The sequence below is a fragment of the Microtus pennsylvanicus genome, chromosome 10 (assembly GCF_037038515.1).
Source record: "Microtus pennsylvanicus isolate mMicPen1 chromosome 10, mMicPen1.hap1, whole genome shotgun sequence".
Classification (NCBI taxonomy): Eukaryota; Metazoa; Chordata; class Mammalia; order Rodentia; family Cricetidae; genus Microtus; species Microtus pennsylvanicus.
Genome location: NC_134588.1, coordinates 98,843,017 through 98,860,001, shown reverse-complemented (window position 1 = coordinate 98,860,001; position 16,985 = coordinate 98,843,017). Strand labels below are relative to the sequence as shown.

Sequence of the window (16,985 nt, the reverse complement as noted above, 5' to 3'; positions counted from 1 at the left end):
ACAATGCCAAATGCTGGCCAGGATATGGAGAAACATCATCACCCACAGTGTTGAGAGAGCGTAAAATGAGACAGCCCTTCTGGAAGGCAGTCTGGCAGTTTCTTGAAATCAAATAAGTAAGCCAAAAAAATATGAAACAATTTTTAAAAACCAAACCTAAGTAAATACCACACACAGACGCCAGTGCTCTTCAGGGCCCTTACTGTGGAGAAACGGGACCATGCTTACACAAAAGATGCATACCAATATTCATGGCAGCTTTTTGGGGAAACAATCCAACACCTGGAAGAGGAATAACGACCAAGCTTGAGTAAGCCAACTTCAAGCAGGAATCCCCGAGAGGCTGTCACCACTCCACCCAGACTGACTGTACCCCAGGACCGGTCACCTACAGTCCCAAATGGCCAGTGCTCACATGCAGGCAACCACTATTCTCCTTGGCCTCTAAGAGGAGTCAGGGTGTTCCTGGAGTTCACTTCAAACACCTCTTCAGGTGAGTAAGGAACCCCAAAGCAATCAGCTACAGAAGCCTGGGCCCCTATCCAGGCAGGGTTTACCCAACTCACTCAAGAGGGTCAGGGTCAAGGATCCCCTTGTTTCAGAATGCCTGGGTGCTGCATTTAACAGTGTCCGAGAAGTTTCATGCAATAAAGAGATCCATGTACACCATGTCTTTACAGGTCTGTGCTCTATACCTGTGGAAATCCTACACACGCGCGCGCGTGCGCACACACACACACACACACACACAGAGCTTGAGGACAGATCTGCCATCCTCTGTCCACTAGTACCAGGGGATGCCGCTGTCAACCACTCCAAGCCTGGGTTTGTCTGAGCAGTCAGGAGCAATGGCCTGCTCCTGCCATCTTCTCCTTCCCATCACCTGGAGGCTGCAAGGGAGCTTCCCCAGCTCACCTTTGATACAGCTGCATCCACTGAGTTCCTATCAAACAAAGACACATTCATTCGGAAGGAAAAGTCCTCCTCAGTTCCACCTCCAGGAATAGAAAACTGATCCTGAACCAGACTCAAATGCTGCTGGGAACAGCCATGAAAACACTGTTTTTCTTTCCTCAGATATAGTATTACCTAAGCAACAATCAGCTCCAGTTCTCTCAAACATCTCCCAGCACTCCGCCCGTCTCCCCGTGTCCAGTACACCTGAGGTGACACAGGGCTCTCCTGCACAATCTTCAGGTGACTGCCTCTGGACAACAGAAAAAACAGCAAATATTCAAGAGCTACAAGTGAGTTCAAACCCCAGCTGTAAGCTTGAGACTGACGGTTGTCTCATCCTCATTCTCCTGGCCCAAGAGGAGGAAGGATAAAACACATTTACAAAAAAACAAAGCAAAGCAATTCATGCAGTGTGCTGACAAACAAAACCTACTCCTAACAAACAGTTGATTATCTTCTTTGGAAGTGTGCATCCTAAGGCTGTTCAGCATCTTCAGTGGTGGTTATTTCACACAAAATGTGCAGGAAAACTGACTCCCAACGAGTTTCATAAGAAATACTACAAATCCAAGTTGCCTGCGTCCCCTCTCTATGCGTCAGTGTGTGTGTGTGCGCATGCGTGTGTGTATGTGCGTGTGTGTGTGTGTGTGTGTGTGCGTGTGTGCAGGTACACATGTGGAAGCCAGAGGACAACCTTGGGTATCCTCCCCAGGTGCCTTACACCTTGTTGTTTGAGACAGTCTGTCACTTGACTTGGTGCTAACCAATTTGGCCTACAATCCCTGACTGGAGATCTACCTGACTCTGCCTCCCAAGCCCTGGGATTCCATCATCATGCCTGGCTTCTTGACTGAGCACTGGGAATCAAATTCTTGTACTTATGCTCATAAGGAAGGCATCTCAGCATCGGAGTCATCTCCCCAGGCCACCATCGGCTTTTTAAACCTATATTCATGGCTCACATTCCAAGGTCACAATGAATTCTTTACTAAGGTTCCTAAAAATCTTTCCAAAATCAGGGTCACACATGCCCAACTACAGTCAGAGTGTTGTTCCAGCAATCCGCCACCGGGACCATTCAGGGGCCCTGCCCCTTCAAGTTAACCTGTGGGTCCTTAAGGTTCATCATCACCTAAACTTCCAGAAGCCCCTCCTGGCATCTCAAAGTACCTTGGTATTTGAGGTCAACAGTTACAGACCAGGAAATGTAGATCAGGGTAGGTCATTAGTAAGAAGCAAGCACTTCGCTATTGAGCCCCATTCCAGGCCCAGCCCTGTGCAACTTCGTGTAGCTTCTCAGAGAAACCAGCTCACTGTAGGAGGCAGAGAACTGTCAGAGATGTCTGCTAATGAACTGGGTAATACCGCAAGGTAAACAGGATCCCAGATGCTGCTCCGTAAGGCTTGTACTTGGAATGAAAACTAATTACTTCCCTGTAATGGTAACCAGCTCTTTCATGGTCTCCTTCCTCCAGGACATGAACCCTTCCATCCTGTCCGTGACTGAAGGAGCCTGGAGCAAGGTAGGTCTGAGACACGCTGCGCCCAGACAGTGAGTCCAGTGCCTCCGGACAGGGCTTTTGTAAGCCTTTACAAGGCTCTATTGACCTCCTAAGGGTTAACATCACAAGTGTCTGTCCCCTGTCACAGTCAAGTCACGAGGAAAAGGAACTACCACACCCACCATGCATCCCAGGCATGGCAGGAGTGTAGCAGAGGCGCCCACTGTGGGGCCATTAGCCTGTGCCACTGGGATAGAACTTGCTACCACAGGACCCAGGCTCCTACAGAGTCTTCAAGGGTCCCTGCGGACCTGCCTGTGACTTAGAAGTGAGCTGGTAGCCTCCAGCTTGGTCCGTTTCTCTCCAGTCCACCCAGCTGGGTTTTGATCTCATTCCACCATCCCAGCCTGTGGCAAATGCCAAAAACAAAAAACAAACAAACAAACAAACAAAAAACAAAAACAAAAAAACCTCTGCAATTTAGGAGGCCCTGGGAAAGGCAGAGGCCAGAGCGGTGCAAAGCGGGCTTCACAGAGCCTTTGAATACTGGGACAATCTCTGCTTGAGACTTCCAACAGAGGCAGCAAAATCATCAGCCCTTTACCCTACGCTCTGCACCCAATGGCGGCTGCCCAAATCCAACTCCTCGACTCCGTTCCACACCACATACCAAACCTCCTGAGTTTCACACGCCCACACCAATTCATTATTTATTAACTCATGCTTAATGAATGTGCTTGGCCAATGGCAATACAACTTGTTCTGCAGTTTTGCAAATCATAGGCATGTATGTTGGCATCAGCGTGTATCAGAGGCCAGATCCCCAAAGACAGAGGCAGCATCAATCAAATCATTCTCTTCAGCACGGGTACCAGTAGGCGGAAATGCCACGTAAATGCCAACTGTTTGGGCAGCCACCAGACAGGAGGCCCAGCTCCATGAGAAGAGAGGCAGAAGTTGCCAGATACAACCCAAGACAAGGCACCCAGCACAGCATCAAATAGCCACTGTGAAAACTCAAGCCACACTTTAAATCCCAGCACTTGGGAGGCAGAGGCAAGCAGGTCTCTCTGAGTTCGAGGCCAGCCTGGTCTACAGAGCAAGTTCCAGGACAGCCAGGACTGTCACACAGAGAAACCCTGTCTTGAAAAACAAAAATTAAAACTCAAGCCTGGATTTCTTTCTTTCAATTTTCAAGCCATCGCCAAGTCAACCAGGACAAGGCTGAAACACAGCTGCTACCTAAGCACCCTCCAACCTAAGCAGAGCACAGTCCCTCCTCACCGACTCAGTCCAGTCCTGGTAGACCCCCGACTTTGTGATGCCTCACTTGCTACAACCTTCTGCTGTGCCTGTGATGTTCCTGACCCACTGATGAGCAAACCACAGCCTGAGGAAGGAGTACAACCTGGTGATTCTGGCCAGGTGGCCACTCAGGCAGAAGGAGACGGTAATCCAGCTGAAGAGGCATGAGGGTGTCCCCCAGGACAGCCACTCATTCTTTAGCCCTTGTTCCCTCCTATGTTCATGTCAGAATCAGCCCTACTATGGACAGGAGGGTCTCTGTCATAGTCTTGCAAATTCTCGCTGAGGGACACAGAGGCAAGAAGGCCTCAACACTGTCTTACTGATTGCCCTGGTCCAGCCCTCATATTTGTTTGGTTTGGTTTTCTCTGTGTGACAGTCCTGGCTGTCCTGGAACTTGCTCTGTAGACCAGGCTGATCACGAACTCACAGAGATCCACCTGCCTCTGCCTCCTGAGTGCTGGGATTAAAGGTGTGCGCCACCACACTCAGTTTTTTTTTCCATCCCTCTTTTGGGATCACTTTAACAGTCACATCAAAATTAAAATGAATTTAGGAAAGAAAGAATATACTCTCCTTGAAGTCAGAAGTCACTAAAGTTTCCGGTTTTCCCAACCAGTCCTAGGGCACGCTCAGAAAGGGTCTCAAAAGACCTCTGGCAGGGCTCCTCCAAATTGCTTGGAGTCAGCAAGACAGGATGCACTAGGATCCTGCTGTGGTGGCTAAAATGACAAGAGAAAGGAGAGGAGGAGGAGGGGAAGCAGCGGCAGGGATGCCATGGCTCACACCTGTAATCCCAGCACTTGGGAGGTGGAGGAAGGGGGACCAGCCGGCGCTATGACACCATCTCAAAAACCAACTGAACAAGAAAAGGGGAGATGTTTCCATCACCTATAGATGATTCACTCAAGTCACATTGTGCCTCAGTTTCCCAAGCCGTAACAGTGCCCTCCTGTCCTTCCAGCTTTAACACAACCCCAGTGTGCTTTCCCTACCCTTGGCTCAGTGATCTGCGTCTCAGGATTATTTGACCCTGACAAAAATCTCCCGGCCATTTCTTAAACCACTGGCAGGCAGTTGGATTTTCCATTTGGCATTGTTAGGAGATTAAACTGTGTAAGTCACAGTCACACACAGGCCTTTCTCCAGCTTCCTGCTACCAGATTCAGGTGAGATAAGAATTACAAAAGTGATACTCTCTTGTTCCTCTCCACCGGGCCAGCACCCTGTCCCCACAGTTGGGGAGCCCTGTGTTACTAAATCTGTCGCTTGGATGGCCACCTCATGAGAGGAGAGTACCCATGCGCATCAGCAGGGGACTAGACAAACACCAGCTCCCACAGAACTGAGGAAGAAACACTTAGAGGCGATCCTGCCCAATTATACATTTCACAACCCCCGTCATCAATCGCCATAGCAAGGAGGAAAACAAATTGAACTGAGCCTGGAAAGAATGTCAGCAGAAATTGGAAAAACCCTTGCTGAGAACTGCCTGGGGGTGGGAGTGGGGGGGGACTGTGCAGTGACCTCCCTTGTGATTGCCCAGGTCCCACGAACTAGTTCACAGTATACCAAGAGAGATTGTAGATTGAGTTGGGTAGATGGCCAGGCACCTGGGATCACTCACGCCCCCTACAGCCACATCCACGCAAACACTCACATATATCCCCACCCCCACTGAAACAGGCCGAACCTTCCCCACTGGTGCACAGTGTGGCTTGTTGGGAAGCAGTAGGATCATTTATTCAATCTGATTAAATGGGTTGGGGGAGCGGGAACAGGAGGCAGAGAACCTTTAAGGCAGTGAATAAGAGGGAACTACACTCAAAGCCCAACACGGAGGGCAAAAGCACCTCTTGTATGCCCTCCCATGATGCCTCAGGACCAATTTTACAAAGTCAGCAAGGCGACAGTCCCTTCAGAGGGCCAGCTCTCTGCATTGCATCAACATGTATCTTCTCTGGGTTGGGCCAGCCCTAATCTTGGTCAGAGGTCAGCGGAAATAATCTCCACGTCTCTGCTTGTTATTCTGTATCACTGCATTTTCCCTTTCTATCCAAATCTTACCGCAAGAGAAAAAAGAAAGATTAACAGGCTAACAGCGACCTTGACGAGCCTCCGGGGGGATGATGACAGTTAGCCCCTACCCAGCATGCCTGAACCAGTTCCTACTCATCCAGAGGTGGGGAAAGAACAACACAGCCTCCTCTCACCCCAGATGACATCATACACAAGAATGAATTGTAGCCAGGCCTCCCTAGTGCTGGCCATGTATAATGCATTATAGTTCAGGCCTATTATCCCAGCTACTCAGGAAACTGAGATAAGGGGATCTCAGATTCAAGATCTACCTGGACTATAAATGGAGTCCGAAGCCAGCCTGGGCAACTTAGTGAGGCTTTGCCTCGAAAACATTTTTAAAATAATTTGAAGGTCTGCAGGCCTAGCCCAGCGGTTGAGTGCCTGCCTAGCATGCTTGAAGTCCTAACTTCCCTTCTTGGCATCACTGCGTGGGGACATCACAGAGCTTAGTTCTGCTGCTCCTCTTCTACATAACTCCTACTTGTGGTTATTTCCAAAACTACCTTTTCCTATTTTCATTTTAATGTTTATATATATACATATATGTATATGTGTGTATGTGTGTATATATATGCATGCACATGTCATGGCACACATGTGGAGGTCAGAGGACAGCTTTGTCAAGTCAGTTCTCTCTCTCTTAGACCTTTTCACAGTTCAGGGATTAAACTCAGGTAGGCATTGTGTTGTTGGGAGGCAAGCATCTTTACTGGCTGGGCTGTATCACCAACTCCACTTTTCTTTTTTTTTTTCTTTCTTTCCTTCCTTTCAGAAGCCAGGATTATTTACTTATTGGTTTTTTTGAGACATGGTTTCTCTGTGAAGCATTGGAGCCTATCTTGGAACTGTCTGGAACCAGGCTGGCCTCGAACTCACAGAGATCCACCTGCCTCTGCCTCCCTAGTGCTGGGATTAAAGGTGTGCGCCACCACCTGGCTGGAACCCAGGACTTTTAGCATGCAAGGCAAGCACTGTCAGTGAGCTACACCCCCTGCCAGTTACTTAGAAAACTCAATAACTCGTCTAAAATGAGAGAAATAAAAATTTCAAGAAAAAAAATTTAAGTTGTGTTGGCAAGCGTTCTGGAGAGATTACCATTTGTAGCGTGGGTTTCTATCACATGATATCAAATGAATGACCTGTCCCAACAAATCTCAATAAGGGGAAAAGATGGGGTCTCTGCTGGCTAATTCTTCTCAGAATTATTGAGAAACATCTCAGAGTGTTGCTGACTGAAGAAACGCATATCCTATACCAGTGCTCACTGCACAAACCCTGGGAGTTCCTGCCTTTATGCAGGAAGCAGCAGAGGAATCGCCCCCTAAACAGTTCTCCACACACGTGTCAAGCCAACTGACCTCAGTCCTTGACACTTATGTAGGGCAGGCATTGTGGACCAAGCTCTACAGCTCTTCTCTTTGAGCCCAGACCTTAAGAGAAATGGCCAAAGCCTGCTCATGAGCACTAGAGACCGCGGTGGAAGCAGTCAGTGAAGCAACTACCAATTGCACAGCAGCTGGGGAATTCTGGTCTTGGGAAAACAAATTCGACTACAGCCTTTCAGTGGGAGGCAAATCGTTCCACGGGACTGTGGTGGTTGAGAGTGGACTTGGAGCTGCTGCAGGCTTTCTTCACAGAACCCAGGGCTTCCCCCTGCCTCTCCAGTGCTCACAATCTTCCAACAAAGCAGCCACTTATGTATTGAGCCACCGTTCTGTGACATCACACAAGGTACTCAACACTGTAGCGCGGGACTTTCACCGCTTCATGAGGCCACACTGACTCTTGCTAGTTCTCTAGTGGTTTGTAGACCATGCATGGGCTGTGATTTCAATCCAGGCCTCCTAAACCCAAGTCTAGTTTGCTCATGCCTGAAGCGTCAAGGCCAATGAAATCATCAACGGGCTTGCCTTCACTCTGTTTATTTTCCCTTCATGAGTTTTTTTAAGCCAGTTCAACACTTCTTCTATGGATAATATTGGACACCCTTTTTCTCCCTACCTCCATCATTTAACAAGTATTTTATTGTTCATGCTACTGCATTATTGCTATTGTATGTATTTGCATGATGTGTATGAGTGTGCATGTGGAGCACAGCATGCATGTGAGGTCAGCTGACAACTGTGTACAGTCAGTTCTCTCCTTCTACCTTTATGAAGGTCCCAGGGATTGAACCCAGGTCATCAGGCTTGCACAGCAAGTGCCTTTACCCACTGAGCCATCTCAATGGCCCTTAACAATGACCTTAAATGCTCAGTTGGATCTCAGAAGGCGAGTAAGGAAGCTACGCATGTAAGAAGCTATGTGAGAAGCATGTGAACATGGGTCCTATGGCAATACTGAACATGTACCAGCCACGCGTCTCCATCTGTAAGAGGTGACCATTGGAGGAAATGAACTCTCTAAGTTCTCCAACTGTACAGTGTTCTGGAAATGTAGACAATGTTCATCATAGAGCCAGGAGAAAACATTTTGCTACTTCTAATATAATAAAAACATAAAATGAGATCACATAAGCTGATGTGTCTTCTCTTCCAGCTGAGGAGACTTAAGTTGTTGTATTAATAGTTCTAGCTAACGGTTTTCCTGGAAAACGGGTTAGCGCTACTGTGCGGGCGGAAAGATGAGATGGAGGAGGGGGCTCATGGGATGGAGGGAGGATGTTCAGTGAGAAGATGACGAGGTAATGGGAGGATCCCAGCTTGAGGCCTATGACAGAAATATACCAGTCAAGGCTGACAGTTGAGACCATGAGACCAAGGTAGCCGATTCTTCCAGACCTCGTGATGTGGGAGTCCCCACCTGTAGACCCAGCATCAGCTGGTTCAGTGAGATGACCGTATATGACCATATGACACTCTCGTGGTCCTGTAAAACCCCCAAAGGACAGGTGACACTCTACAGAGCTTTTCATAAAACCAGAGTTTACAGTTGGTAAGAAACAATGCATCCTCCTGATTCATGAGGAAAAAAGGATATGGACACACACACACACACACACACACACACACACCTCACAACAAATCATATTTGCCGTGGAGCTGGAGTGCACAATGTCCAGATCTTCAATACAAAGCTTCCTCCACACTGATAATGTGACCACAGTAATTAGTGCATTTGCTTGTTTTTGAGATAGGGGCCCGTTATCTAGTTCAGGCTGGTTTCATACTGGAAATCCTTCTGTAGCAGCCTGGGGTGCTGGTGTAGCAGTGGGTGTTGAGAGTACAGACATAGTAACACCTGGCTTCCCAAGGTAATGCAGAAGAATTCCTGAGATAATCTTGGTTCACCTATTAGTTATCTGAAATCTACAGGAGTTTTCCCACAAGATAACATTCTTTCCATTAAATTAAAAAAAAAAAACTACCTTCAGGTGACTAAGTTAGAACCAGACAAAATAAAACAAGCCTAAACAATGTTATCAATGCTCCTAGGAATTTAAATAAACCATATAAAATTAATCTAATCTGTAACAACATTTAGAAAGCCGACAAAGACAGAAAGCGACTGGGTAGCAGATCAGCTCTCACACACAGAGTTCCGAGGATGTCTTATGTCAGACTCGAGATCCAGTTTTCTGCAGTCAAAGGCTGACAGGATTACTCAGTCCTTACTAAAACTTAAAGACAAGGTATGTCTCGAAATGCATTTCTGCAGAGCTTAAATGCTCTCAACCCATCTCTGTCCTGATCTACTAAAGCTGGAGGAATGCTTTGGTCTCTAATATGACAACGCTTTGCAGGGACTTCTTGGCTCCGTGTCAGCAAAGCCTCCGCTTTGAAACTTCACATCTGAGCGGTTTCTTTTTATCTGTAGCCTGAACGCATCCTAACAGCCCAGTTCCTCAGATCTGTGGGATTACTAATGAAAACCTCTGGGCGGGAGGTGGTGACCCACGTCTTTAATCCCAGCACTCAGGAGGCAGAGGCAGGTGAATCTCTGAGTTCGAGGCCAGTCTGGTCCACAGAAAGAGTTTCAGGACAGCCAGGGCTACTCAAAGAAACCCTGTTCTCCAAAATCCAAACCAATAAAGAAATAAAGAAAAAGAAATCCTCAGTTATGGCGCCGGCACTTCACTCTCATGGTAGGTTTTTTTTGTTGTTGTTGTTGTTTTCGATGTGACATTACAAAGAGCCCATCTTTTGGTAAAGGGAGGGGAGTAAAACAGTCTGATCAATCAATTGGCTTCAATAAAAGCACACATTTAAAGGTGCCTGGTTTGGACTTCAGTACTAAGGTCCACGCTGGAGGATCTTTGTCACACTTCCAGACATCCTGAGGCATGCTTCACACCCACCAAGTTTGGAGCTGAATGTCTAGAACTAAGTATTTGCAGAAAGTTGGAATGAGATTGACCCTCTTGAGTCCCCCTTGACTCTATGCACAATGTAGACAGAGAAAATGCTACCAGAGAGCCAAGGCCCCTCAGTGTGTGCCCCAGGTCCTGTTGTCTTTAAATCTTGCTTTTGTTTGTTTGTTTTGTGTTTAATTAGAGTAACCGCAGGAATCTCGGAGAAATGACTCCAGGGATCCTAGATCTAGGAACCCCCGTCCCTGAGAGGGAGAAAAAAGGGTGGCCCTTCTTCAGAAAACAGCACATGCCATCTGAAGTTTCCAGGGGCTGGAGAGATGCCTCAGTAGTTGAGAGCGCTTGCTGCTCAAGTAGGACTGGGGTTCCAGTCTCAACACCCACTCAGGCAACTGACAACTGCCCGCAGTCCCAGCTCCAGGGAACCCTGTTTACATACGCGCGCGCGCGCACACACACACACACACACACACACACGCACACATAAAAAAAGAGAATAAACCTCTTTTTTAAAGTTCCCACTTAAAGTGCTCACCACGAGATAATCAAACATAAAATCGCTACATGCTTCTTAAAGCCACACACATCTCAAGCAGGTGAAAATTTGCTATTTGTCCAAGTTCATTTTCACTAAAAAGAAGCAAAAGTACAGTACCTACTCTTCCCTCCAAAAGGACCAAAGAAACAAAATTCCAGTGTCCCTTAAATGTAGCAAACATCAAGAAGGCAAAGCTCTGAGGTGTTTTAGTTCTTTATTTAATCTACAGGTACTAGGCCGTAGTTTTGATTTTTTTTTATACTTTTTTTTGGTTGTGAGCCTAGCCATTTAATGGCTGAGCCATCTCTCCAGCCCAGATATTTTATACTTATTTACATTTTATTTATGTTTTTACATGCACGCATGCGCGCGCGTGCTTGCGTGCCATGGACAGCTTACAAAAGTATATTGTCTCCTTCTACCACATAGGTTCTGAGTATCAAACTCAGGTCATCAGTCTGTTAGCAAACACCTTTACCTGCTGGGCCATCTTGTGGGCCCCTTGTTTCATCTGTACGTACACATTATTGACAGGAGAATTTTGGAACAAACCAATCCAATATATTCTGTAAGGTAAGACGCTTCTGTGTTATAATGCCATACTCTCTGCCTGGACTCTCAGTTTGCCAGATGGTCTTGGATAGAATAATATAGGAGGGTAAAACAATAAATAGTCTCCACTATGAGAAAGAAGAAAGAGAGCGCCGTCCTTGCTCAGTACCATTTGGCTCTGTGCAGACCTCAGGGAACAGGAAGTGTGAACAGACCTAAATTTAAGCTGCTGCAGACAAAGTCATGATAGTTACTTCCAAGCCAATGCCAAGTGTCTGAGCCTTAAGACGTCAATAGTGCCGTCACACCCCACCTGCACACCCGATTACACATGTGGTAGGGCACGTGGAGAGAAGGGCAGTGGTAAAAACCCTTAGGTTCTAGTACGGGTCTAGGGGCCGGGATGGGTTGTGTGAACATGCCATTTCAAAGCTATGTGTATGGATGGATGGGTGTGAGTGTGGGCAGGAATCGAGTGTGAACATGTGTAGACATGGGTCAGTGTGCGTGAGCAATGTGAAGGTGAGGGGGGGTGCATGTCAGGGTGTGTGAGGGAGAGTGGGCAAGGGTGAGTGTGCCCAGATGTGGTGTAGTAGCATATGTGAGCGTCAATTACTGAATATCAAAAGGGCAGCCCACGGGCCTCCCAGGTCAATCAAGATGTCTGGCCTCCTGCAGACAAAATAGCAGTCTCGGGGAATGAGGATTTTTGACCCAGTAAGCAGATGGTTTGGTGTTCCTGATAAGCCCCTAGCATCGCAATTAGTCTAGGAGGAGATTCTGCTCATAGTGCAAGCTCTCAACCAAAGCGCAAAAGTCCCTAGGATCCCATAATTTCCACTTGGTTAGTTACCCACACTGAACCCAACGCATGCATTCATATTCTCTCTCTCTCTCTCTCTCTCTCTCTCTCTCTCTCTTCCTCTGCCTCACATGCTTCAGACAGTAAAGCTGGAAGGATTTCTTTTCCCTGACTCCACTCCATGGGACAGCAGCTCACTTCCACCTCCGGGCCTCTTACCTAACTTGTAAACACAGGCTGCCTCCCTGGTGACACATTTGGTTTTACTCTGATGAATGAAGAAGAAGAACAAAAGAAGGAGGAGGAGAAGAAAGTTGTTGCTATTGACGTGTTATTATTTATATCCCCTTTAATACATTCCCAGACAAGGCTTCCTTTCCAAACACGGATGTATGGGCTGTTTTGATAAGTGGTAGGTGAGAGCTGCTCAGCCATCACAAGAAAGAGCAAAAGCAAAGTTGATAGCAACCCAGAGTTACTTAGGTGTGCCAGCCAAGCTTCAGGGTTTCACAACAAATGGGAAGAGTGGGCAGAAGACCCTTCCTTACTTAATAGGCCTCTAACTGCTAAGCAGAGGGGAAAAAATGGGCCTCACCTGCCAAGAGAAGCATTTTCCATCTGCCCTGTGGCCTGCCCACCCCTTCTCTAAAGGTGGTATGCTGATGCCTGAGAGCAGGTGCAAGGTACCTGGGGAGCCCTGTCGCTGGCCACAAAATGCCAGGCTGATTAGGACTCGACTTTGCATACGAATTTGCCTCTACATCTCCAGAAGAGTTTTGGGAAAGCAATTGCTGATCTTCAAAACTAGACTGTGATTTCTGAAGTGGAGGCAGAAAAGAACCGTGTTTTAGAATCCACAGTCTCTGAGCAAGGCGTGTTGAACACTAAGGATGGAGAAAGTGATTGGGGTACAAATGGGTGGAACCTCACGTTCAAGAAGGAACCAGAAGTCTACCCACTAAAATACCATTCAGCTTTCCCCACACGGTAGCCTACAACATCCTGCACGCCAGGGTAGGAAATTCCCCCCATCCTCCCTGGAGGGGCAAGAGAAAGGCCATCTCATTTTAGAAGAGGGAGCTTCCATGCTTACATCTTCTAAAAGAGGCCGACCTCAAAAGGTGAGATCAACTGCGCAGTAGGAACAAACGCTTGTCACCGTCACCGACAGACCAGGAGTCAGTGTGATGAACCCAAGCACACATGCGAAAATGAACCTGGAGTGGACCTGTCCCAACTCACACCCCTTAGGAGACACCGTGTGCCTGACTCAGACTGACTACTCTATCCAGATAACATTCTGCTACAAAAAGAAAACATCTACTGGCCCAAAAGATAGTTTTCATTTTAACTCACACGTCATACTAGTTATGCACCTTAGTTATGGCAACCACACTGTTACTGCCAAGTCCTGCCTAAGTGACTGAGACTCAGCACAACCACATCTGCAGAGGTCAGGTCCCGTCACGGGATCACATCACTGGCATTTCTGCTTGGTAGGAGAGACTGAGTGATTGATCTCCTTGTCGGCCTGAATGAATCACAAAACTAAGTGTTTCACTTCGGCAAGCGAAAGCCACGTTCAGCAGCTTTGTTCACTATCTTTGGAAACCAGGAAGGCTTGTTATTGTTGACACTCGTGAATATTATGTTCCTTCGAACCCTTTTTAAAGACGTGTACAGTAGGAATGACTCAGATTCAACTGTCCGGTCTACAAGGGCTTGGTTGGTACCTCTGTGCCCGCCTCACAGTGAACCCGCCTGTAGAGAAATATTAGTTGTGGTATATGAATTCTTTAAAAAAAATCATTCTGCAACACTCACCACTCTGGGCTTCTGCTGGTCGAGGGTATGCAAAAAGGCTGAGTTGGGGTCCAGTGTCCGCTCAGGGTCACTGGAGATGTCCTCCTCTGAGTCCTCATAGGAAGAGGAGAAGCCGGTGGAGGAGGCCGAGGAAGAAGACAGCTTCCTCAGAGGCAGGGGACCCCGTGGACTTCCTTGGATCTCATCTAAGCCCCCATCCTCCTGAGCCCCCATGTCTGTGATAATGACCGCGGGGATGGCTTGGATGCTGCTGGGGCTGCAGGCCTCTTTACAGGAGGCCTTGTCCTGATCTGGGGGCATCTCTAGGCAGCTAGGGTGAGCATCTCTGTCATGCATCTGACTTCCCCAAGTTTCCATCAACTGTACCCCTGTGTCACACGTCCAGATCAGCGGCGCTTCCTCCATGGCACTTGGCCAAGCCCTGAACCGCTCAGGCTGCATACCCATCCTGTTCCCAGGGAGGCACTGGGCTTCTTTCAAATCCGTTGCCACTTCTCCAGGTGGTAAAGGATCCAGCATTCCGTCACAAAGAGTTCCTGCCTCCGTGTCCCTGGTCCCTGGGTGTGCTGCCTGGCTGCCCCCAAGCAAGCCCAGTGATGAAGACCCGTCTCTTACAAGGTCCAGGGTCTGCTCGAGTCCTCGGATCCCTGGGATCCTATTTTCTGCCTCCTCAGGACCTACGGAACCCAGGTCTCCTGGCAGTCTAGACCATCTCTGGTCATTCAACGCCTCTGACCTTTGGGCATTCACAGTCCTCTCTTCCTGCCTTTTGAAGACTTCAGGTGTCCAGGAACCCTGACCACCAACAGGATGAATTTCTCTCCCTACCCTCCCAGGGGGTTCTCTTATGTGGGTCCGGCTAGGCTCTGGGACTGAGTCTTTCTCCCTGTCCAGAAGCTGCCCCGGTCTCTCCATCTGGGCCTCCTTGGGGCGCACACCCCCGAGCTCGCAGGCTGCCTCCGTGAGGACAGAATCATGTCCAGGGTGTGGTCCCGCGGATGCGGCTGAAGTTGCCACTTTAGTGGCCAATGCTAAGCTAGTTCCAAAGTGCTCCGGTGAGGGAGCAACCCTCTTATCAATTTCCATAGCTGTGGGTGAGCCACAGCGGGGACTGGCCGAGGTGCCTCTTTCCATCCTCAATGAAGTTGATGGATCCTGAGTCCCTAACCTGGTCGGGCTGGCGGGGACTAAAAGAGGAGCCACTCCCTCCTTGTCCTTCGAGGAGTGTAGGCTGAGCCTGCTTCTCCTCCCGGAGTTAGCGTCTGGGGTCTTTGTACATTGCTCTCCCCAGGACTTTGTTCTCCGTTCCTCAATTGGAGCGCACTGGGCCAAGACCCTTCCAGGTGGCTGGCTGCTGCTTCGGAAGGGACACGGGGAGGGCGAACGAGCCCTTCCCAAACGCGGGCTTCGGGGCGCTTGGATGGCAGAGTTCTGTGCCTGGATTTGCGCCTCGAACATGTCCACTTTCTGGTTCACCTGCACATTTTGCAATTCGCGCTGCAGAATCCGCAGCTTCCTTTGGGCCTCCTCTGGCCCAGGTGGGGAGAGGGTGCGGGCCGCCACCACCTGCTGCGCGTCCCCTCGCAGGCGGCCAGCCCAACTCGGACTGCCCACGCCACTGCTGCTACTGCTACCGCTGCTGCTGCCACCGCCGCTGCCGCTGCTACTATTCAGCCTACGCCGGCCGCTGCGCCAACCCCCAGGACTCGGGGGCTCCTCCAGCGGCAGTGACTCCGCTGGGGGGAAGAGGAAGGAGGCGCCTCTCCCAGGGCTGAAGACGCTGCCAGGGCTCAGTGCGGCCCTCCCGGAGGGCTGAGGTGTGTCGCTGCCGCTGGGCCGGGGACCGCCACTCTTGAGCTCGTTGGTGCTGTTCATGATCACCAGGCTATTGAGGGCATAGCAGTACACAGCCATAGTACTGGGTCTGCCGCGCCGCCCGCCGCTGCGGCTCTCCGTCCGGCTCCACCGCCGGCGACTCCTCCTCCCGCGGCTCCCGGCTTAGTCCTGGAGGCCCGGCGGCCACCGCTCCGCACGCCGATGGAGCAGCATGGCCTAGGAGGCGGGCACGGGGCACAATCGCCGGCTCGGCCCCCGCCCCAAGCTCCATAAACGATCTCGCAGCTGTCGAGACACGAAGAGAAAAGTTAGAATTCCAGAGGGCATCGAAGGGATAGTGGTGAAAGGCCACCCGCAGAAGTCAAAGGGAGTCCTGGGACCCCAATATGCTGGGGACAGGATGGTCCTAGATGCTTGGCCTACAGGGTGTGTGATGCTCGGTGAGGAGGCATGCCTGGCTTCAATGGCCTCTGCTCGTGTTTTCCGGCCGTGGTCCACCTCCCCCAGCTTGTGAGACGCTCTTAGAACACTTAAAATCCCAAATTCTAAGATTAGTCTCGGTAGCCACGCGGATAGCCGAGGGAGGAGGTACAACTGCTGGGTCCCTAGGCGAGCCTGGCCAGGTTCCCTTGGCCAGAGCAAACACTGGCTGTCGAGGATGACAGGCACCCCTGCTCCACCCTCTCAGGACATCAGAGACCAAGTCACAGGAGCCTGACCCGGACTTGCCTTCTCCCAAACCGCTGCCTTAGCCGAGACCTGGGCCGCTTTCTTTCCTGGTCCTGAACTTGAGGCTGCCTCTCTCAGCCTGTGAAAGGCCTGGGAGAGTGCGGAAGGGCGCAGACGAAGCACTTTTCAGCGCTAACTTTGATGCCTGTCTCCAGGCAAGTGTGTTTTGTGAATGTGAGCATGCGTGCGCGCCTGGGACCAAAACTCTGCAGTATCCAGTATTGGAATCAATAGTGGAGGCCCCCTACTGTCCCCTCACACCCTGCGGCGTGTGTGTGTGTGTGTGTGTGTGTGTGTGTGTGTGTGTGTGTGTGTGTTGGGGGTGGGAGGGGTGTGTGCCCGCAGCTACTCAGTTCTGTGCTCATCCTGTTACCGAAGACCCAGCTGCCTCTGTAGGCTCCGGGACCCGTACCCCTCGGAGGAACTCTAGGCTTGCTTGCACGGCTGCAGCCCGGAAGCCTTCTTAGTGTGCAGGCCTGAGAATTTGCAGCCCTCCGGAGTACGGCATGCTACGCCCGGAGCGGCGCGGCGGAGGGCAGGGCCTCGCGC

General features: G+C 49.7%; 1 protein-coding gene across 1 annotated transcript in view; it reads right to left on the bottom strand.

Moving 5' to 3' along the window:
• Itpkb (inositol-trisphosphate 3-kinase B) overlaps window positions 1–15,913 on the bottom strand; it is an 88,946-nt gene extending 73,033 nt beyond the window's left edge. The window contains exon 1 of the mRNA XM_075989315.1: window positions 13,872–15,913. Within this exon, the coding sequence (XP_075845430.1) occupies window positions 13,872–15,785 (1,914 nt within the window). The 5' untranslated portion in view covers window positions 15,786–15,913. The remainder of the gene's footprint in view (window positions 1–13,871) is intronic.
• Between the last annotated feature and the right edge of the window lie 1,072 nt (window positions 15,914–16,985).